General features: G+C 39.4%; 2 protein-coding genes across 6 annotated transcripts; both read left to right on the forward strand.

Annotated features, from left to right (window-relative positions):
• Positions 1-250: 250 nt before the first annotated feature.
• Positions 251-16,753, forward strand: LOC133928494 (E3 ubiquitin-protein ligase UPL6-like). Of its 5 annotated transcripts, none has more exons than XM_062374839.1 (26): positions 251-640; positions 743-920; positions 1,049-1,146; positions 1,225-1,352; positions 1,910-2,021; positions 2,472-2,652; positions 4,559-4,738; positions 4,986-5,174; positions 6,299-6,368; positions 9,156-9,268; positions 9,370-9,674; positions 9,843-9,939; positions 11,185-11,322; positions 11,758-11,844; positions 11,925-12,011; positions 12,106-12,246; positions 12,373-12,498; positions 12,761-12,859; positions 14,014-14,081; positions 14,271-14,337; positions 14,660-14,830; positions 14,906-14,995; positions 15,238-15,318; positions 15,883-16,028; positions 16,119-16,208; positions 16,326-16,753. In XM_062374839.1, the coding sequence occupies exons 2-26, from the start codon at positions 762-764 to the stop codon at positions 16,390-16,392; spliced, it is 3,090 nt and encodes a 1,029-aa protein (XP_062230823.1). In that variant the 5' UTR covers positions 251-640; positions 743-761; the 3' UTR covers positions 16,393-16,753. The 5 variants fall into 5 exon arrangements, with proteins under 5 accessions (XP_062230823.1, XP_062230824.1, XP_062230825.1 ...); XM_062374840.1 differs by having other exon boundaries at positions 4,986-5,168; XM_062374841.1 differs by having other exon boundaries at positions 1,231-1,352.
• A 1,587-nt stretch (positions 16,754-18,340) lies between these two features.
• LOC133928496 (Golgi apparatus membrane protein-like protein ECHIDNA) lies at positions 18,341-21,693 on the forward strand. Its single transcript, XM_062374844.1, has 6 exons — positions 18,341-18,534; positions 18,929-18,985; positions 19,070-19,273; positions 19,362-19,421; positions 20,361-20,487; positions 21,201-21,693. Exons 1-6 carry the CDS (start codon positions 18,520-18,522, stop codon positions 21,287-21,289), a joined length of 552 nt encoding a protein of 183 aa, XP_062230828.1. The 5' UTR covers positions 18,341-18,519; the 3' UTR covers positions 21,290-21,693.
• Positions 21,694-21,772: the final 79 nt, after the last annotated feature.

Genomic DNA, 21,772 nt, shown 5'->3' on the forward strand with positions numbered 1-21,772 from the left:
AATCATTCTCCACAAATAATTTAAATTAAAAAAAGCTCTACTAAATACACCTTAATTACGCAAAACACACTATTAGCTTGCAGCCAAAGGTTAGCAGTTGTTACCATCGGCAAAGTTTTGAACAGTGTCATTCTTAGAAAACTTCACATCAGATCCAATGGAGCCTCTAACTTTTTGTGGGAATTTTTCATCTACAAAGCTGGAATTTCTTTCAACCTTTGCAACTTTTTCTCCTGTGCCTGAAACTTTTCTTTTGGAACTTTCCTTGATGTGAAAAGCGGGGCTCGCGGAGAGAAGACGCCGGCGAGCGGTGGAGAGATAAGCGGCGGGACGGCGGTGGTGCGAGCGGGAGGCAGGTCCCGTCCCTGCTGGCACGAACGGCCGCGAGCGAACCCACGTCAGCACGCAGCACAGCACGGAGAGCCCGCCCACGTCACTGCCGGCGCGAGCTGAGGCGCAGGCCAGGGGCAAACCCGTAAATCCCAGCCGCTCCCACCGTCTCGAGTCTCGACTCCTCTTTCCCCTCCCTCCCCTAGTGCGGCTGCGGACTCGTCTCGTCGGCGCCTCCCCTTGCCCCCTCCCGAAGTCTCCCCGTTGCCCAAATCCTAGCCCCTCCCCGATCAGCCCGGCCGCCATTCCGGTACGATCCGATCGGATTCCCCTCCACTTTGTCCGTGAATTCCGGCCGATTTTCTGCGTTTTTTTTTTGCTGATTTTTCTCGGTGGTCGGTGGGTGGTGCAGGCAGGTGAGGGAGGCGGCGATGTTCTTCTCTGGCGACCCGTCGGCGCGGAAGCGGGTGGACCTCGGCGGGCGGAGCAGCAAGGAGCGCGACCGCAAGGTGCTTCTCGAGCAGACGCGCGAGGAGCGGCGCCGGCGCCAGGGCCTCCGCCTCCATAACTCCTCCGCCACGAAGATCCAGGTCTGTTCGGAACCACTCTGCTACTTTTCCTTTGTTTGCCTCCAAAAGAAATATTATGTTCTGTATTTCAGCTTAGATACATATACTTTAGTTCACAAAAATGGAACTTGACTAATTATAAGCTGCAGAAATTCTTCAGAGGGAAGAAGGCTTTGGAATTGGCACGTTCGGAAATTCGGAAGAACTTTTGCTCTACTTTCGGGGAGCATTGTGAGAGAATAGATTGGTATGCATGACCAGACTTTAAAAGTAGACCATATCCCTTTTCTCGTCAAGCTCTCTGATTACCTTGCTACTGAATCAGGAACAGCTTTGGCACTAATTCTGATTTTCTTCGTCAATTGCTGTTTTTCTTCAATGCAAATGAAGACAATGATATCGCTATACTTTGTAAAGTCTGCAACTTGCTGCTACAATATGTTAAACGTGGTGGTAAGTATCATAATATTGTTTAACAATGTTCCCCCTTTTTTTGTCACTGTATGCAGATATTATATTGCTATTTCTTAGAGTGTAGGTGGCCCTGCGCTAAAACTGAAATGACTGTTTGCATCTTATTTATTAATGTAGCATAATGACTTCTAAATACATAAAATATCGACCAATTACTTTTGGAGTAAGATTCTAACATAAGAACCAGGGAAGCAAAATAGAATTCAGGTGTTCTGTAATTCTGATTTACCTTACTTAATTATACTCTTCGCAAATCATGAGAAATGTTGAAAGGGTAAAAGAGGATACATATCAATTGATGTCAGCTTTCTGGATCGGGTGATATACGTTGGATAGGACGAGATATGAATGTTAATTTGGAGGAGCTAATTTAAAATATATAACAAATGACAACTAGGTAATATGGTAGGAATTTGCTCCCCTACGTTGCTCTGGGTTAATTCTCTCTCAAACCTTGACAGCAAATATGCACTTTGTTGAAATTTTAACTGTTGCTGTAGCATTGGCTATAATGGTGTTTTCCCTTTCTGTTGTAGGAGATATTGTGACTCTCTTTGCTGGCGTAAATGACTCCTCACTGCAACCTCTTGTGGCTCACAGAGTAAAAAAACTTACACTCATATGTGTGCAAGCAGTCTATCAAAAGAGGTAAGTTCAATTATGCAAAGCTGTTTTTTAGAATATTCTTCTTTAGGCTTCTATTCTCATTTGCAGCACATGGTTAAAATATCTTCCTTTGGTCTTTAATGGAGAATGATCACTCTCTGAAATACTGTTTCTATTCATAGTTAATTTAAATACAGAAACAGTTTAAACTGAATGAATTTCATTTACGGAACATTAGTTGACTGTGTTCTTACCGTTTCTTCTCAAGATACAACTTGAATTGGATGAACCTCTGTTAATGAAACATCCAATTATCATCTTACCTGGGGAATTCCTACGTCTTAATTTTTCAATATAGCATCATGCTCCCCCACCTTCCTCCTCCCCTCCTAACTGTACATATGCAGTTCACCTCCAGCACAAATTTTTTTCCCTTACCATCCTCGATGAAATTAACAACATCGCATATGACTTGTTTTTATGTTTTGGTAGGCATGACTGGGGTAGCCAACTTTTGACAGCACCTGGAAGCACATCAGTGCCTTCTGTCTCATTACTAGAAACTGTAGCTTGCTTGATAAATCCTAAACTTCCATGGAACTGCAAAGTAGTTGGGTATCTTCAGTGGAGAAAGATCTATTGCTTATTTCGGGGCATTATCATTTCTGTACCGGTAAGTTCTGTTTCTGTAATATGCTCTTCTATTTGTTCTCTACCTCTGTCTGGGCATTTTTTGGGTGTCTTGATGATCAAAGTATAATGATTTGGAAACGAGAGATAAGTGCACTTTTACTTGAGAATATATGGCTCTTCCTCCACTGTATTAGTACATACTACCTCCATTCTTTTTTATTTGTCGTTTAGGACATCGACACGGTCTCCTAGACACATGTTTCACCGTTACTTTTCACAACTACTTCTTAGAAAAAGTTGATAAAAATATAATGATATGAAAGTAGTTTTCATGAAAAATGCACTAGTACCATTTTCTTGTGCCAAATCTTTAGTTTTACGTGTACTAGTGGTCAAAGTTTTTAAAGTTCGACTACACACATTCTAAAACGACATCTATTTGAGCACAGAGGGAGTAATTGTTTGTTCCAACTCCTTTTAAAAAAACAACCTTCTTAATGAACTTAATGAATCCAGTGAGGATGGAAGTAGTGTTGGTATGGGCTTGACGAATCCAATGTGTTAAACATTCCATCCTTGATAACTAGTCATATTATGATCTTTTTGAAGGGTTGCGGGTAGGCTACGCTAGCACAAAATAAATTTTCTCTACCGAATTCAACCAGGAAGCCATGCGAGTAGGGGATCATGAATCGTTACCACTTGACGAGCAGTGCAGCGGAAGAAGAGTTGGAGCAGACCAATCCAACGTCGTGCGCGTCAAGTAGTCGATCGTCAACCTCGTCCCGAGCACGTCCCGAGCACCTTCCGAGTACTCGCGGGTACGTCCCGAGTACTCCCGAGCAGATCAGCACCGCAATAGTAGCAGCGCCTCCACGGTATCCACACGTACAAGGATGGAATCGCCGTGCACCGGTGTGCTAGCACCGCGCGCCCGGCTAGAGTTTCGAAGGGAGTTCGGGAATAGGAGGCGGCTAGGGTTTCTGAAGAACACCATGCGCCTTGGCCCCTGCCTATTCTTATATAGAGCACGCTAATGGGCCTTTAATCAACATTAAAGCCCATTATGACTCTAAACCCTAATGGTCCTTTAATCAACATTAAAGCCCATTAGCAGATCCAATCCGCAAACTCGATCGCCTCTAGGGCATATTACCAACACTTTTGACCAAATTTATCGCACGCGCTTCAAAGTTCACATATGTATTGGTGCTAAAAAGGGAATTTTCCCTACATTATATGTAGGGGTGTGCTCATGATCTAAGTGAGCGCTGTACTCTTGAAAGTTCTATATCGTTCCTATATTGTTTCTAATTATGTGAAATAGCTTTAATTTATGAGCTCTTGTACTAGGTTTTCCGAGTATAGAGACTTGCTGCTTCTTACCATGTATGTTCATTGTCTAATAAGATGAAGGCCAAACTCCCCCGTCGCAAACTGTGCTCATCAATACAAACACATGCACCTACATGTTATTACAACAATTCTAGTTTACATAGACTACATGATAATAAATGGTTTGTCATGTGTCCTTTTGTACAACTTCCAGAGAGCAGATCTTCCTGACCTAACAGTCCATCTGAGCCTATTTAGTTTTTTGTGATAATAATGATAAAGTATATTATGGAAGGTTGATTTGAGTGTAAATATTCTGAGTTTAGGTTTGTTTCAATTTCTGCCTTTAAGAACTGAGATTAGAATATTATTTGTTCATGGCAGATCAGACATAAAAAATCACGGTTAAAAAATACAGCTACTGTTAAGTGTTAACTGGTTTTGATTAGCATCTGTTGGTAGGTAATGTAGATTTACATACTTCAAGCGCAGTAAGCCCTTATTCTGTCATTCATTTGTCTAGTAGAAGACATGAAGTTGGCAGTAATAACCATACTATACTTTAATGATTTGTTTCTATGATTTTTCTGATGAATATGATGATGATTCAGCAAAACGCCAGAAATATGGAGCATCTTGATAGTGCATCTGCGCTGGAGCAAGTTCTCATGCTTGTTGCTTCACATGTTGGCCATCATCCATGTTGTCCGATAGTGGATCCAAGATGGAGTTTCTCCTCTCAGCTTCTATCCATTCCTTCTCTATGGCATCGTTTGCCGTACCTCAAGATGGTCAGTATTTCCCTTAATTTCTTTTTTGATCATTCCTTTTTTTGAAACATTTTATGACTGGCAAACATAGAAATTGCAACATATTTTTCTCAGTATAGCCTCGCCCCATATAATACTTCTTGTTGTACTATAAATAGTAAATCTCTAATATGAACTGATATTTCTGTAAGAAATTTTTGATGAATTAAATGCTTTGACCAATTCTTTGCAATGGTAATATATCTGATTCTTGTTCTTTGTACTTCAGGTTTTCTCAGTTAACGGACTCGGCAAGTATTATTTCCATCAAATAGCTTGTTTTTTGCCCAGTCTTGCTGATGTTCTTCCAAACGATATATCAGCTAATCATCCAGGATATGCGTGTGTCCTTGCAAATATTCTTGAAGCTGCAACATGGATTTTGTCTGATGCAAAGTTTACTTCTGACACAGTAGGTGTAGGTGTTCTACTTCTAATTTTTGGGTTTCTACAGCATTTTTTATGGTGAAAATGCACCAAAAGCCGCTTTATGTTGTGAAAAGGAGCATTTAGGTCCCTATTCCAAACTGAGTTTTAAGGCCCCATGCTTTCAGATAAGTTGGGTCCAACCCTCTATTAATTTAATGTTCTTGAGTGATCAATTATCTATGTCAAAAAATATATAGCAGGTTGTCTGTCACTACTTCTTTCATTTTACCTATTAGGCTGCATGACCATATTATGCTGCTTGCAAACTCTAGATGTTTCTTCTGTTATTGTCCCATTTAAGAAAATTGTAAGTCACAGTTCAATACTTGTTTCCACAATTGCTCATAGGAAGTCTAGACTAGCTCATTAGCCACTCTGGAAGTCTGATCTCTTTAGCATCCTACATTCTTGACACAATGTCCTGTTTTGTTAACATTATTCATTTTCTTTTGACGGAAACATTATTCATTTTCTTGTTGACTTGCTGTCTAGTTCCATGAGTATACGGTAAAGTGGCTTTTATTTGAAATTGTTGATTCCTTCTAGTGGATTAGGCTATGTTTGGTTGGGCTAAGGCTTTTAGCTTTTGGGCTGAAAAGCTTGCTTCTGGCTTCTGGCTGATGGCTTTTTTCTATTGGCTTTTGCAATAAATTTTTAGCTTCTCAACACGCCAAAAGCCAAAAAAGCTTCTTCAATCAGCTTCTTAGCTTTTAGTTCATTTCCTCAGAAACCAGTTTTTCAGCTTTTCAAAAGCCAGCTTCTCAACAGCCTGTTTAGGCCTTAATTTGTTCAGTTAACAGAAAATACTCTTTTATGGACATGTTAACAGAAAATACTCTTTTTTCACAACATATGGACTTCTAGTTTCAGATACGTGACTCCAGTGACAGCAAAAAGAAATAGGAAACTATGTCCTGTTCTAAATAGAATCTAATTTTGATTCCTTTTCCAATAAACTTTTTTCATGTTGTATGTTGGTTATGCGAGTTATAGATTCTTAGCAGGGTGTATTTATTTTCCTAAGAAAAAAACGTTTTTCTTCATGTGATGCCAAAAACATCTTTAATTATTTTGGTTTATAAATATTTTCTGTATGTACTCGTTCCAAACCAGGTGGCAGACATCATTGCTGTTTCTACGTCGTTGTTGGATGCATTGCCAACAATCCTACCACCTACTGAAAGTAAGTTACATGTCAGCAAATCAAAAGAACCTCCGATCATTTGGTGCTGCAGTTTAGTAGTGTATGTGCATATGTAGCATCTGTTGTCATTCAGTTCTATTGGAGGTCCTTGGTAGTGAGAAAACTTGCAAATGCAGTTCATTTTACATGAAACATAAGTTTTGTGATGAGAGGTTTCATGGTTATATATTTATGGTCTAATCAAAAGTACTATGAAAGCATCATTGTATTGGCTGAATTTACTAAAGGATCCACCATTCGAACAAACCAACCAAAGCCTGAGTCTAAGGGCCTGGTTGTTTTAGCTTTGGACTCTGAAAAGCTGCTTTTAAAAGCTGATGAAGCTAAAACAAACAAGTGGATTGTAGAATCTGCTTTTCAAAATCTAACCTCCTTTTCTACCACAATCTACAAGCTGCCTCCCACCAGCATTTTGCAGATTGTCACTTTAGAAAAAATAGAAGTGCCCACACAAGCCTCCTGTAATTACCCCCCAATGCCATTCATCATAGACCGAACCGTTCTTTTGTTTTTCTCCCGATCTCCTCCCAATTGGCCTCCCTCCTTATCTCCTCTCGCGGCGCTGGCGGACGCCCAAGCACGGTGCTGCAGGATCAGCATAGCCGTCCCAGGCATGACGTCCTCGGGTGACCCGATCGGTTTTCCACATGCACTAGCTTTGGCTCAAGAGGCTGAGATCCTTTCTTGATTTTCTCCGTCCCGAATTATTCAGAAGAAATTGAGTGTGGTTTTGCATGTTTCTCTGAGGACCTTTAATCTATTTGCTTTCTCTGAGATCCCTTTCTTGATTTTCTCTGAGAACTAACGAATGCTGACCATCGTATCTTAACTCGATTGGTAACGGTATTTTATTGTTACGTCGTCCTCAGCGTCGGCGTTGTTTAATTCTTTGCCTTTGACCTTTCCTGGTTGGTCGACGACTTGCAACTGCATGCCGATATGATATATGTTGGAGTTACTGTAAATCGGTTGGACTTGATGAACCAATTGAGACCGTCGTGTCTCTTTGTTTTTTGTCCATGATTCCTACTCAAATCGACAAGTTCACGACACTTTTACATGGCGGAACAACAACATACGCAATGATTGTGCGGTGCATCTCTGAAAAAGCGCACTCTTTACCAAAGAACCAATCGCATCCATCAATTTTATACAGGATAAAGCAGAGACAAGCCGGAACCCCAAATTAAAATGCTAAGCACAAGAATCCTCCAGTGCCGCTCTCTGAATAAACAATCTCAGAAAACAGGTACTCCAAAATTGCAAGATGATAGATTTAAGGATCAAATTATCACAACCAATTCAAATCCGGTGCTAAATGAACTGAAATTGCTAAAACAAATCCTACCCGGCCTTGGGCTGGACGGCATGTGCAGGTTCATGGAAGCTCACAAGATCTGGTATTTACTCAAGCAAATCGGCCTACAATGCATATTTTGTTGGCTCCACCAGATTTGCACCTTGGAAGCGCATTTGGAAGTCTTGGGTGCTGTTGCGATGCAAGTTCTTTATGTGGCTTGCAGTCTTTAATCGGTGTTGGACTGGGGATTGACTGGCGAGAAGGGGATTGCCACACCCGAGCACCTGCCCTCTTTGTGATCAAGCAGAAGAAACCATCCAACATCTGTTAACTTCATGTGCCTTCGCACGACAGGTGTGGTTCATCGTTTTCTAGAAGCTTGGACTGCACACTTTGGTCCCCCAGCCGGATACATCTTCCTTTTCTGGCTGGTAGTGTAAGGTGATCCAAGGGGTCGACAAGTAGTTTAGAAAAGACCTCAATACTCTCATAATCCTTGTTGCATGGGAGTTGTGGAAGCATTGTAATGACTGCGTTGTCAACAATGTCACACCATCCATGAATCTGGTGGTCAAGATGGTGGCTGATAAAAGGACTATCTGGTGCGCTGCCGGGGCCAAGGACCTTAGAACCTTGGTCATGGGACTACTAGAAAAGGACTAGTCTAGGTCTCCCTCCCCGATTAGATTAGTTAGAGGTCGCATCTTCCTATCTGTGGCGCGAATGTTTCTAATGGTCTAGTGTGCGTGCGTGGTGTTTTGGGTGTTTTTCTTTGTTACTCTTTATTCCTTCTTTAATGAAATGACACGTAGCTCTCCTACGTGTTCGAGTTTTTTTTTTTTTGCTAAAATAAGAATCAATCGCAGGAAATTGGGTGGATTCAGAACACGGGTCAGATTGAGAAATCTGCAAGTTCATTTCATATATGAAAGAAAATGTTAAATAAACATAAATATACACTAAGAAAAACTAGGGGTATTACGGACATTATGCAACCAAAGTAAACATCCAACCCACCCCGGAATCCAGGATGCCAAACAACCCTTAGCTTTTGGATCCTCGGCTTTTTACAATCTAGTTTTTTTAAATCTACAATCTAGAAGCCGTTCTTTAGAATCCCAAGCTAAAACAAATAGGTCATAATACTTTTAGTTCTAGAAAACAGTTAAATAAACTAGCAAAGGAAGAAGTGAGAGAGTATGTATCCCACACAACCACAGCTCTAATAGACATGGATCTTAGAAGAAAAGAATTCAGTTCAACCAGATAGTCAACAATCTTGGAGGAAATGATAACTATTCAAAGTCACTTGGGGCTTGTTTGGATGGGGGATTAGGATCCATTGAGTAGATTCCCTGCGGGATCTGGTTATTGCAAAATGATCAGATAATAGGTTTAGCCTTGTAAAATGTCTTATTAAGCAGGTAAACTCTAATACAAGTTCTACTCTTCTTAAATATGCACAGGGGTAGATGACGATGATGACATGCCCATGGATGTTGATGTAAAAAATGGTCTTGATATTGATTTGGAAAGACAGATAACTGCAGCAATTGATTCAAAGCTACTTGAACATTTGGTATGAATCCTAAACAACTGAATGGATGTTCTTGCCCTTCAAGACCATTGGGCTCCATATTTCATTTTATCCTGTTTGACCATAGGTTGTATAATACATAGGTGAATGCGCTCTTCAGAGGTACATTAAGCACAAACCATTCTTATCTTACTGGACCGTCGGATGCTGAGGTGGAAGCTATAGGATCTATATGTGCTTTCCTTCATGTCACATTCAACACATTCCCTTTAGAGCGAATAATGACTGTGCTGGCCTACCGGACCGAAATTGTTCCTGCACTGTGGAGTTTTATAAAACGATGCCATGATAACCGAAGATGGCCATATTTTTCCAAGTTTGTGTCTTCATTGCCTGCAGATGCTCCTGGTTGGCTCCTGCCCGTGTCTGTATTCTGCCCCATATACAAGTAAGGCAGTTTTCTTTTTTATTGTCACAAACTTTTGCTAGCTAATTCTCCTTTTTTTATATGGTTTTTGGCTTCTATTATCAAGCTGTTGGAATGTAGAAAAAAACTCAATATATCTTTTTTTTTCTCAGATACTTACCAATGCTTTGTCATTGTTCCTTATACCAGGCACATGTTGAAGATCATTGATAACGGGGAATTTTATGAACAGGAGAAACCTCTTTCACTTAAAGATTTGAAGTCCTTGGTTCTCATTTTAAAGCAGGTATAGTAATACGCTTTGAAACACCGATACTTCCAAATGCCCATGTATCCGTCTCGGATATCGTATCCGATATCGATACGCACTGGATACTCGGCAGATACGTATCTACCGAGTATCGAATAATAATATATATTGAAAATTCGGATACTCCTTGAATACTTGTGGGATACATTTAGGATATGGTCCAATCCAGTCTGGCCCAGTCACATCTCCCAGTTGCATAACTTAATGACATTGCATCTCCTAGCCACATCTCCCACTCCCAGCCGCATCTCCCACGCCTCCCTCTCACCCATCACCACCACATCCACAGCGCCGACGGCGACACCTCCACCACCTGCTGGTGGTGAGTTCCTCTCCTCCCCGGCTCCCCTTTCCCTCCTTTCTTCCCATCCCCATTCTTTTGATTTTTTATCGTTGGTGACTGTGTGGGCGGCGGTAGATAGGCAACACTGTGGGGGCGGTGGCTGTGAGACAACGTTTGGGGTTGTGGCTGTCGTCGAAGTAGCCTCCCTTGCTGGCTTGCCCAACCCCATCGGCATGAGGACGATGGTGAAGCCCATGCCGCCACCACGCGCCGATCTATTAGGTATTAGCTCTAGTGGCCACGTCTAGCCGGATACAAGTTGGAGACTTGGAGTTGGAAATTTGGAGTATAACATGTGAGTAACTTATTACCTTTTTTTAAAAAAAAAATAGTAAAACGTATCCGTGCATTGGGTTTCCTGAGAAAATGGCATTTCTCTGTATCTGTATCGGTCCGATACCGATACACGTATCTGTGTCGGTGCTGCCTAATACGATACAACTGCTGTGTTATCATGAGCCATTCACTTGCTATATTGAATACACAGTTTTTCTAAAAAATTTAGCTGTTGCAAATTAGTTACTGATGTCCTCTTATGTTTTCTATTGATAATTGTAAGTCACTCTTTTTCATGGAAGCAATGTTATTGGTGGTTATCTTTTCGGCTGCATCTTATGTTCAAGCATACTATGTTTCCTGGAGTAATACTGATGGGGATTTCACCTTCTATTCCTGGCTTGTACTGGTTAACGAAGCTTATCAATATATGAACAAAAATATACTGTTATGTTTTGAACTTGTCAAATAGAGTGCATACATCTGAGTTGTTGTTTCCCTTACGTTTTATTGCAGTTTGTAATGTTGTTTATGTTTGACTTCTATATGTTACGTCCACCTTTGAGTTGTTTGTGTTAGTTGATTACAACTTCAATCTGCAGGCTTTATGGCAACTTCTGTGGGTTATTCCTCCCACTTCTACTCAGAAAGTGTTACCCAACCCTTCAGGCCTTAAGAAACTGTCAGTTGAGAATGTCAAGACCAGAGCTAGAGTTGGGTTATCTGAACTGCTCACACAGGTCGATACTCTGTCTTGATACATCATGCTATCATTTCTTTTAATTATTTCTTTGAATTCTCATTTAGAGTAGGTTGCATTGCTTTTTATTGTAGTAATTTGAACCATAATGCTTATTGTGATCGGTGGTTGGAAAAATCTTATGAAGTTGATCCTGTGACCTAAATTTCACTTTGTAGATTTTTCCTGGGCCAATCGATGGTCCTTCAGTTACAAGACTATTAATGTCTGAACATTAGTTTTTTGTTTGCCAAGCACAACTGATTCTTGTTTGTCTTATAGATGATTCATATGAATTCTGTCATTCTGTGAGCCGTTTCCATTGACTGTATTGCTAATTTTATGTCTTTTCTGATTACACTGTACATCTCCTCCATATATTATGTAATTGTCAGATGAAGTTCATTAGGTTAACTAAAACTACTACCTATTGCAGTTGCAAGATTGGAACAATCGACTCCCATTCACTTCTGCAAGTGATTTCTATTCTCAAGATGCAACAAGTGAAAATTTTGTCTCTCAGGTAGTGAACGTCTGTGTGTTTTGACTACTTGAAATATCTTTCAAGTGTTCATGTCTTAGGACTACGAACATGTTTTTCAGGCAATACTTGGTAATACTCGAGCATCAGAGATTATAAAGCTTGCTCCCTTTTTGGCGCCATTTACCAGTAGAGTCAAAATATTCACTGTAAGTTATTCCTAATTTGTTGTGTAAAAAGTGCTGAATAAGACTGCTACATCCTTTAGGATAATGCCTTAAAAGTTTGTCTCTATATGAGCAGTCTCAATTGGTAAATTCTAGACAATCAACGACGTCTCATTCTGCATTGACAAGACATCGATTCAAAATAAGAAGAAGTCGACTTCTGGAAGATGCTTTTGATCAGCTAAGATTGCTTTCTGAAGAAGATATAAAAGGACCGGTATGATGATCATCTCTTGTATCTTTCCTCATGGATTTAACACATGACACATGTTCTGCTGAAGTGCTAATATCATATGAAACAGTTAACGATCAATGGTATTTCAAACTTTCTTGATGTATGTAGATTCGAGTTGCATTTATTAATGAGCATGGTGAGGAAGAGGCTGGCATTGATGGTGGTGGAATTTTCAAAGATTTCATGGAAAATATCACTCGAGCTGCTTTTGATGTACAATACGGTCTATTCAAGGTATCTGCTCTTTTAGTCAGTTTCGTTCACCATGTGCAATGGAAGCATTGCATCAGTTATAGTCATAGTTCTATTGATGTGTGTTAAGACCTGTTGCATGATACTAAGTTGGTAGCGTGTTGGTACACAAACATATTTATTTTTATGTCACAAACACAATTGCTAATAAGCTGATGCAATAGCTATGATATGCTTGTATTATTGGTAAGTTTGGACGAGGCCTCACATATTTCTTTTGTAATATTTGGTTTTCCTTTTGTAGGAAACAACTGATCATCTTCTGTACCCAAACCCTGGATCAGGATTGGTTCATGAACAGCATCTACAATATTTCAATTTTCTTGGAAGTCTCCTTGGGAAGGTACTTTGATCATGTCCCTTTTTTGCCATTTATGAGCAAGCATTGAAAGTATTATTTAATTACTTCGATACTAGTGTTCCATCATTTTCTGAGCTTTTATCCTACATTGGATATATATATATTGTGCCATAGGACTATAGAAGCTGTTGGTTTTCTCTCTGTGTTACAAAGCTCTATGGTAGGAAGCAGCTGTATAAAATATGGGTGCCAGCTGCCAGTGATGTTGCATTTAGCTGCTCATGGGTTCAAGGTCTGATGTATGTTCCTGTAATATGCAACATATATTTAATTGATAGGAAGAAAATCATGCTTATAACCAGACATTGGGAATCATGAAGTTTTCCTGTTTTAGATTTCACATGTAATAATGTGTTATGTAGAATATAATAGGTTCAATGCTTGGAAAGAATCTTCATAACATCTCCTTGTATATTGGCTTGCACATTCTTAATGATCCGCCGAAATATTATTGGGGTTTCTTCGGAACTGTTTAGTTTGCAATGTCTTTTTGCAACTTAATTTACCTAAATTAAAATTGCCCTTTAGTAGATGCATCGATGAGCTTTTATGCATGTGGTTCTTTTGACTGTACGTGTAGATTTGACAAAGAATCCGTAAATATGCAATTGAGAATCTAGTACTCCCTCTGTTTCTTTTTATAAGGTCAGTCATGGTGATTAAGGAGCTCATGAAACCAAGAGGATGCTAGTAAGACAATGACTGTAGTGTCATGGTGTTAATGTCTTGATAATGAGAGAGATAATGGATGTGTGGCAGCTTACTTGTAAATGTTTTTTTTGGGGGGGGGGGGGGGAGGTTAAAGAGGGCAAGAGAAAGAAAACATCATTAAAACTACATGCGCGCCTTATATTTTGACAAAAAGGTAGCAACAATTATGTCTTGTATTTTGAAATGGAGGGAGTACCTATTAGTTTCTTGGGTTCCTATTGTAGTGCCATGCAAAAGTTTCTCTGAAGGAATGTCCATGCAAAAGTTGATAATTTAGTAGCTAGCTTTGTTGGGTGCTGCAAGGTGCAAGCCATAATATAATTTCCTATCTTGGTTCCAAATTTCTCCAAGGGCATTGCATTTGACTGTTATGCATCTTTCTTTAATGATTTGGCCTATGATCTGTCTGATTCATGTTTTTTCAGGCAATGTATGAGGGCGTACTTGTTGACTTGCCATTTGCAACATTCTTCTTGAGCAAGTTGAAACAGAAGTACTCTCTCTCTCTCTCTCTCTCTCTCTGTGTGTGTGTGTGTGTGTGTGTGTGTGTGTGTGTGTGTGTGTGTCTTTCATTGGTTCTTATAAATCCGTTAGCAAACATGTTGTAATTCTATTATGCTATTTGTGTTTTACTTTTTGTATGAAGTTACTGTTTATATCTGATATTCTACTCATCTACCAGGTACAATTTTTTAAATGATCTGCCTTCATTGGATCCAGAATTGTATCGGCATCTTTTATTTTTAAAGGTTTGGTCCTATTTCCATGGGTAAAGCAAAAAATGGTTCCTGGGGGTTCGGAAGATAATTGACGTGCTGTTATGCAGAACAAATCATGAGCTATCTATCTTACTAGTTTTGTCAGTGTGGTCTGCAAAACATCAAAATTATTGTGTTAGGATAAATACAAACTACTGAGTCAAAAACTAAGTTAAGAAATTGAGGCAAGATACTGCAATCCAGATGTGGGAGGTTAGGGTATTGTGTCTTCATAGCTTGAGGATAAGGGTTCCTTTCAACATGATGTTCCTTTTGCCCCATTCTGATCTTTCTCTCTCTCTTCCATGCTCAGCATTACAATGGTGATATCTCAAAATTGGAGCTGTACTTTGTTATTGTAAATAATGAATATGGTGAACAATGTGAAGAAGAACTTCTCCCTGGTGGGAGAGACATGCGTGTTACTAATGATAATGTTATTACTTTTATCCATCTTGTCGCCAACCATCGGTTAAACTATCAGGTAAAAGACTGTAGTTATATCATTTGCTTGCCTTGGAATGCTTTGCTAAATAATTTGCTTTGGTTTCAATCACAGATCCGCGCACAAAGTACACACTTCTTGCGAGGTTTTCAACAGCTTATACCAAAAGACTGGATCGATATGTTCAATGAACATGAAATTCAGGTACATCAACTTACCACTACGTGACTTTCTGTCTCTGGTGATATTGAATGGCATGTGTTTTTAATTTATGACAGGAAATTATATACATCTATATGTGTTAAGTGCTACTGTAGTTGCTGACTTGCTTTAGCTTGAATTTTTTTTTTAATGTTTTTCAGATAAAAGGATACTTCGTTCTAACATTATCATGTCATATTCCTGCCCTGTTTTCTTATTTATCTTACTGTGTTTTTCTCCTGCAGGTTCTCATATCTGGCTCTTTAGAAAGCTTGGATATCGATGACTTGCGGTCAAACACCAACTATTCTGCAGGATATCATCCAGTATGTGTTGCTTTCTTCTGTAAAAAGGGCCATCTTTTCATTACTCTAGAATGCAGCCTAGTAATTCTATTTAAATATGTGACACGTGAATCTGCATAATTTATCTAATGCTATATCAATAGATGCAGTCATGTGGTTTACCCTTTTTTGCTTCAAAATGACTGAAATATTGTGGGTAGTAGCAGTGCAAAAACCTGGTCGATTCGGCCAAGATAAGCTCCTGGTGAACTGGCCAGTTCTTCCATACGTAAAAAGAAGAAAATTATCGTTTTCTACATCTGGCACTTTTATTAACACCTAGCAAAATGTCTTTCCAGTTAAGATAGTAAAACAGGAAAGTCCGTGTTTTAGCTTCAAACTAGTTGTTGACATGGCGGGTCCAGAGTGATACTCTGTACTAGTAACCAGTAGGAGACGGTATGGCACTAGTAATTGGGATACTGGTGGGAGGGACATGATGGAGATCTTTTCATATGTATACCTTTTTCTTCTAGTTTATTTTGAAAGGTGAGATTATTTTGTGGATTCCTAGCTAGATAAGGAGTGAAGATGATTTTCTTTCAGGACCATGAGCTTATTGAGATGTTTTGGGAGGTCTTAAAGAGCTTCAGTTTGGATAATCAGAAAAAGTTTCTTAAGTTTGTGACTGGATGTTCTCGTGGCCCACTCCTTGGATTTCAGTACCTCGAACCAAAATTTTGCATTCAAAGGTTCGCTTTATCTGCCTGTTTACGTTTCATCCTTTTAGACGGCAGTTGTGAAGTGTTCTCCTAACTTTCTTTGTCCTCCTTCCAATGCAGAGCTGGTGTTCCAGGCATGGAGGGGCATGCAGACCGCTTGCCTACATCGGCTACCTGCATGAACCTCCTGAAGCTCCCCCCTTATAAAACGTTAGTATTTCACAGTAACCACATTAGTACATCTTGGCAACCCATGAATTATGTTACATTCCGTCTGATATTTGATTTATTTCGGCGTGACTAACGGGCGTGTTGGTTCTTGAACAGCAAGGAGCAGTTGCAAACCAAATTGTTGTATGCGATAAATTCAGAAGCTGGTTTTGATCTAAGTTAATCGTGTTTGGGATTCAATATTGTGCAGTGTAGATAGTTGCTAGATAACAGCTTAAAGGCATCCAGGGCCGAAGCACCGACCTTCCGGCCCCATTTGAAGACCTATAAAGAAAAATCTGATGTTTATCAGAGGTGGATATCTGGAGGGAGGCTGCAATAGCTGGCTGCTAACTAGGCTCCCAAAAAAATAGGCAGATGTTTAATCAGCCATGAACATGTACATATGTACATATGGTTGGATTAGATCTAATAAAAGTTCCCAGCCGATTAGATGTGTTACCTTCTGTTTTGGTATCTACACGCTTTTGGCGTGACAATTTTCCAGATTCGTGAGGTAATTCCGCCCTTTTCCAGATTCTTGACGGAGCTGTTGTTTCAGTTGTGTTGGTTTGTATTTTAACTCCTGTGAGTTTTAGGTGATAGTCGCTTCAGCTGGATTATATTTGCTCACTATTTGCCGACATAGAAATAAACCATCTGGTAGTGTCGCACCTAGTTTTTCGTAATCCAGCACAACGGAGTTTCTTCATGGAGGATTTTACTATCCTCTGATGTGGTGCATCCACAGCTCCACGAGACCACAGTGATTCGCAGCCTACGCCTCTGTAGTTCATCACACGCTGAACCACAGGTCAAAACGTCAGGTAACGCCTGCAGATTGCGATCTTTTTTATTTTTAAATAAAAAATTTCAAAAATATAGTTCGTTATGTAAAGCCGCACATCTAGATTATTGTCGGTCGTTTGAAGGGCGACGTGTGAGATAAGGTTAAAAAAATTAAAAGGTTGTTTTTTCAATAGGTGACAAGTTAAAAAAAATGCTAAAACAAATGTACGGTGTAAAGGATATTATAATCTAGCTTTCTAAAAAATGTCAACTCAAACTATTACTTATACAATAATAATAAAATTTATCTTTTTTTTCTCATTTTATATATCATATTTTTGTCTAAAAAATTCTTAGAGCTAGATCATAATATCCTCAATTTTTCATGACTATTTTGATAGCGTTTTATATTTTGAGAGCAATGAAATTACATATTTTTATTTTTATTAACATGTCGTCTGTTGGAATGGCGCTATTAGTTTAGATGTGTGATTTTTCTTAACGAGCATCTATTTTTATAATTTTTTGATTTAAGAAATATAAAAAAATTCCGCAGATTGCACTGGGAGGTCACTTGTAACTTCACCAAGCTGTCCCTTCTCTGTAAAATCTGGTTGCTGATAACTAACTGCTCCGTCAAAACACATGTCGTTTTTGTTGTACACGCTGTAAAACTTTTAAATTTGAGCGTCAGTATTCTCTGGGTATTTAGATTGGAGACATGAAAATAATATAGGCAGATTTGTCTTAAAAAGCATTTTGTAATACTAAAATATATTTTAGGTTTTTTAAATATTACAATAGATTATAGCTTTATTTTCTTAGACGCATCTAAAAAACTACACGTGCATGCTTTAGATCTATATTAGATCTAGCTACTACATATTTTCAATAAAAAGGAACAATTTATGAACACTTTTGATTCAAGCAAATTTCATAAAAGTAAATTGGTTCAAACTTGCAAGCAATTTTGTATTCTTTCAGGAGCAAAATAGATATATATGCTATAAGACGAAAGTATGGATGTGCAGTTTTTAAATTTTACCTTATTTTAAAGGTTATAACATTGTCCAAAACAGCATATATTCGTGACCAAATAGAGTACATATGAGGGAAGGATTGTATTCACCATGGTAATATTGTGATCCAACTATCCCACAGGTTTCTATATTCTCTTGCACAACGATGAATTTAATTCCTTTTTTGCTTTCTAAAGGTTTTCTCATCAATATTGTATAAATGGTTTAACTGTTCAGCAAAAGAACTTGGGTTTCCTACATCTTGCAGAAGGTAAAAGCTTGAGAAATAATTCAACTTTTGCCTTTTTCCAATCTTGACCATCTTCAGTTCAGTTCCAATCTTGGATCTCTAGACTCCAGAGAGGGACAGACCAGCCCAGAGCGCAGAGCCCCAGACAGAGCGCGAGCAGAAGCATCCTCCAAAACTCGCGCATCCGTAGCACCCAAGAGAGTGGGGAGCGAGGGCGCGAGGCGGTGGCCGCAGAGGGGAGCACCAAGCATCCATGGATCAGCGCCAGGTGGTAGCCCCGCTCCATTCCCCGCCTCTTCTTGGATCCTAGCTGTTCGCTCTGTTCCCATTCTTCCTCGGATTTGGTCTCGCGTAGGAACTTGCTTTGGATCTGGTGGTTTCTTGGAATAGGGTTGACGCGTTCTGGTTCGGATAAGTGGGGGTTTCTTGTTGGAATGTGTGTGAATCTCAATTAAGTGACACGGAAGGGGATTGGTGACATGAGATCTGAGCTAATCAATGAAGAAGCGATGAATCAAGATTTGATTTCTAGGTTAGGTGGATGTAGTTATGTCGGTTTCTTGTGATGAATTGGACTGCCAGTTCTTTTTAGCTTAATCTTCTGCTCAGTTCAGATCTGATATAGTCTGTCTAAACAAATAATGACATCAACACTGTTTCAGGTGGTTAGCGAGAATTATGCCAATCCCATAACGTGCTTCTTCCATGTGCTCTTCAAGGTAATCGCTTACCCTCTCATGGATCTTGCACTGTGTTCATGTCGAATCATGCTCTCTGTTTTAACTCTTGTTGTTTGTGCAAAGGCGGCGGCATTGGCATTCTACATCCTGTTCTCGCTCTTCGTGAAGAGCTTCGTCATCATCTTCGTGATCACCGTGCTCCTCGCCGCGCTCGACTTCTGGGTGGTGAAGAACGTCAGCGGGAGGATATTGGTCGGGCTGCGGTGGTGGAATGAGATCGACGATGAGGGAAACAGTGTGTGGAAATTCGAGTGCCTCGATGGGGAGGTCCGTGCTTGTTTTGTCTATGATATTACTGCAGCTGTTTTACGTGTGAAATTATTGTAAACTGACTTGAGTGTTCTGTTCCTTGCAGTCTCTCGCTCGGATGAACAAAAAGGACTCGTGGCTGTTCTGGTGGACCCTTTACTTGACTGTAAGTGATGCTGTATCTGTTATAGAGCATGTCATGCCGTAGATTGTAGACTACCTGAATTGCGCTTAGGTAGATGTCATGATGTTTGAGATTACTGAGTTGGAACTTTTTTATGAACCAATCAGTTAAGAATTACTCAATTAGGGGAGCAAAAGGCTATAATAGTTCACTTACATTTTTCAGCTAAATGCGCTTGGTTGTTTCATTTTTCCTTGTTCATTAGCTATGTCTGTCCATTTTCAAATCAGTGATGTTTAAGATAATCCTATTTCCCACTGGTTTTCATTAAATTATTGGATTGAATTCAACAGAGGAGAAAAAAAAAACACCTAAACTTGTGACAAGTTGCAATTATGGTTAATAACCACTGGGGATAAGTCTAGCTAACAACTTAATATAAGTGCAACCTTTTATGGTTGATGGTCAAATATGTGGAGACTGCATTGTTTTCTACCTCTCTATCACTTTATTCATACTCACATTCTTTATGGGCTAAAGACATAAAACTCTGGGTCTTGGTAAGTGGTGCATCCTGCATAAATAAAAATCTAGCTTCCCACTGAAGTCAACAATATCTATTTGACAGACACATAGTAAGGACCTATAACAAAATTGACCTCCTGCATACAGCTTTTGCACTAGCTGTCCCCTCTTTTCCTTCTCCCCACGCTATTAATATACCATTATATGCACTAAGTTAGGGTTTCTATGATAGGATCATCTCTTCTCAACAAATCTAGCACTGTTTGTTCACTTGAGAAAATGGAAGTCTATCTTAAGCCTTGGCAGATGTAGATGATGGCAAAGAAGGTCTCGCATATGCGGATACTTGAGGGCGATCCCTTTAAGGCTTTATATATTCTCTTTTCTGTGTACACCAACTACTGTGATAAGTAATTTGTATTAGAGTATATGTAAACACACCTATCCATGTTTCAGGCTGCTGCATGGATCATTCTCGGTATATTTTCACTCATCAGACTTGAGGCCGATTACCTTCTTGTTGTTGGAGTTTGCTTGACTCTAAGCATTGCAAACATTGTTGGATTCACCAAATGCAACAAAGGTATTGCATAATTAGCAAGTTCACTTTCTATTCAAAATTTCTCGACCAAGTTAATTTGCTCTGTACTAATTGACCTCTCAGAAACTGAAAATTGATTGAGATGAACAGTGCTTTCTATTCAAAGCAAGCATAATAGGGTTGTTTGGTTAGGGGCCAAAGGGAGCTAAGCCAAATTTTAGCCGTGCCCTGCAAATTTGGCTTCCGTTTGGTTTGAGGCAAAATTTGGTCATGCCCTGAAAAAATTTGGCCGGTCAAAATTTTTCTATAGTGTTTCTGGGCAAGTCTCGGGTGGTCAAATCGTCCGTCAAAATTTTTTGGCCTCAAACCAAATGCCATTTTGGTGGTCAAAATTTGGCACTGTGCTAATTTGGCATCTGGCCAAATATTGGCTTGGCCTGCTAGGGCCAAAAACCAAACAGCCCCAATAATTCTAAATACAGTGATTTCGATTTTGCATAATTTCATTATATTGGATAATGTGCTAGAAAGCTCGCTTCTTGGTTTGCTGTGCAACACTAGAGTCTGGCAGGTTGCAGGAACAGAATTTAATCAGCTATTATGCTCGTTCTAGATCATATCTCTTCGAACCTTCATTATATATATTTTATTCTACAGTATTCTGTTCTTAATTTTAATCAGAGATTTAAATTCGAGAGTCCTGCTTTACATTTCATGTCTCAAAATCTTAACAGTTTGTTATCATTGTTTTGCAGATGCCAAGAAGAACATCCAGGCGTTCGCTCAAAACGCTCTTGCTTCCCGTGTCACATCATCGCTGCAATCAGCATTTGGAGTCATCTGAAGTTCCCACATGGAGACCCTAATATTACACACAGCAGTGTACAATTTGTCAAAAGGATGAGTATGCATTCGATATTATTGCCTTTCCTTTGATTGCAAGGATGTGACTCCTCCGGCGTAGATAGCATATCCTACTATCCCATTTCGATACATTTTTTTTATTCATACAACAAATAGGTTGATTTTGATGTACCAGAAAATGCCTTCGGTTACTGCTCTTGGATGGTTTGTCCGTATACTTGTCTCCTGCTCTGAAGAAGTGAACAGAAAATTCTCTGCAGCCTTTTTTTTTCTTTTGCCATGGAGATGAAAATATTACTGTAATGAACAGTGTACTTATCTGAACCTTGACATCCAATGCAGAATTCTCTCTTTTTCCTTTTGAGTTGATGCTTTGTTGCTTAATCTTGTTCGGTAATATGGTATCATGTATATATTTTTCTCATAATTCATAAAACAAAAGCAATATTAAACAAGCCAATAT

The sequence above is a fragment of the Phragmites australis genome, chromosome 9 (assembly GCF_958298935.1).
Source record: "Phragmites australis chromosome 9, lpPhrAust1.1, whole genome shotgun sequence".
NCBI lineage: Eukaryota > Viridiplantae > Streptophyta > Magnoliopsida > Poales > Poaceae > Phragmites > Phragmites australis.

Excerpts from the sequence above, each read along its gene's own strand:
- LOC133928494 (XM_062374839.1), top strand. The coding sequence starts at position 762 with ATGTTCTTCTCTGGCGACCCGTCGGCGCGGAAGCGGGTGGACCTCGGC. Across the intron at positions 12,499-12,760 it reads TACAATACGGTCTATTCAAG|GAAACAACTGATCATCTTCT; the intron begins GTATCTGCTCTT and ends TTCCTTTTGTAG. Across the intron at positions 16,209-16,325 it reads AAGCTCCCCCCTTATAAAAC|CAAGGAGCAGTTGCAAACCA; the intron begins GTTAGTATTTCA and ends GTTCTTGAACAG.
- LOC133928496 (XM_062374844.1), top strand. Across the intron at positions 19,274-19,361 it reads TCGAGTGCCTCGATGGGGAG|TCTCTCGCTCGGATGAACAA; the intron begins GTCCGTGCTTGT and ends TGTTCCTTGCAG. Across the intron at positions 19,422-20,360 it reads GGTGGACCCTTTACTTGACT|GCTGCTGCATGGATCATTCT; the intron begins GTAAGTGATGCT and ends TCCATGTTTCAG.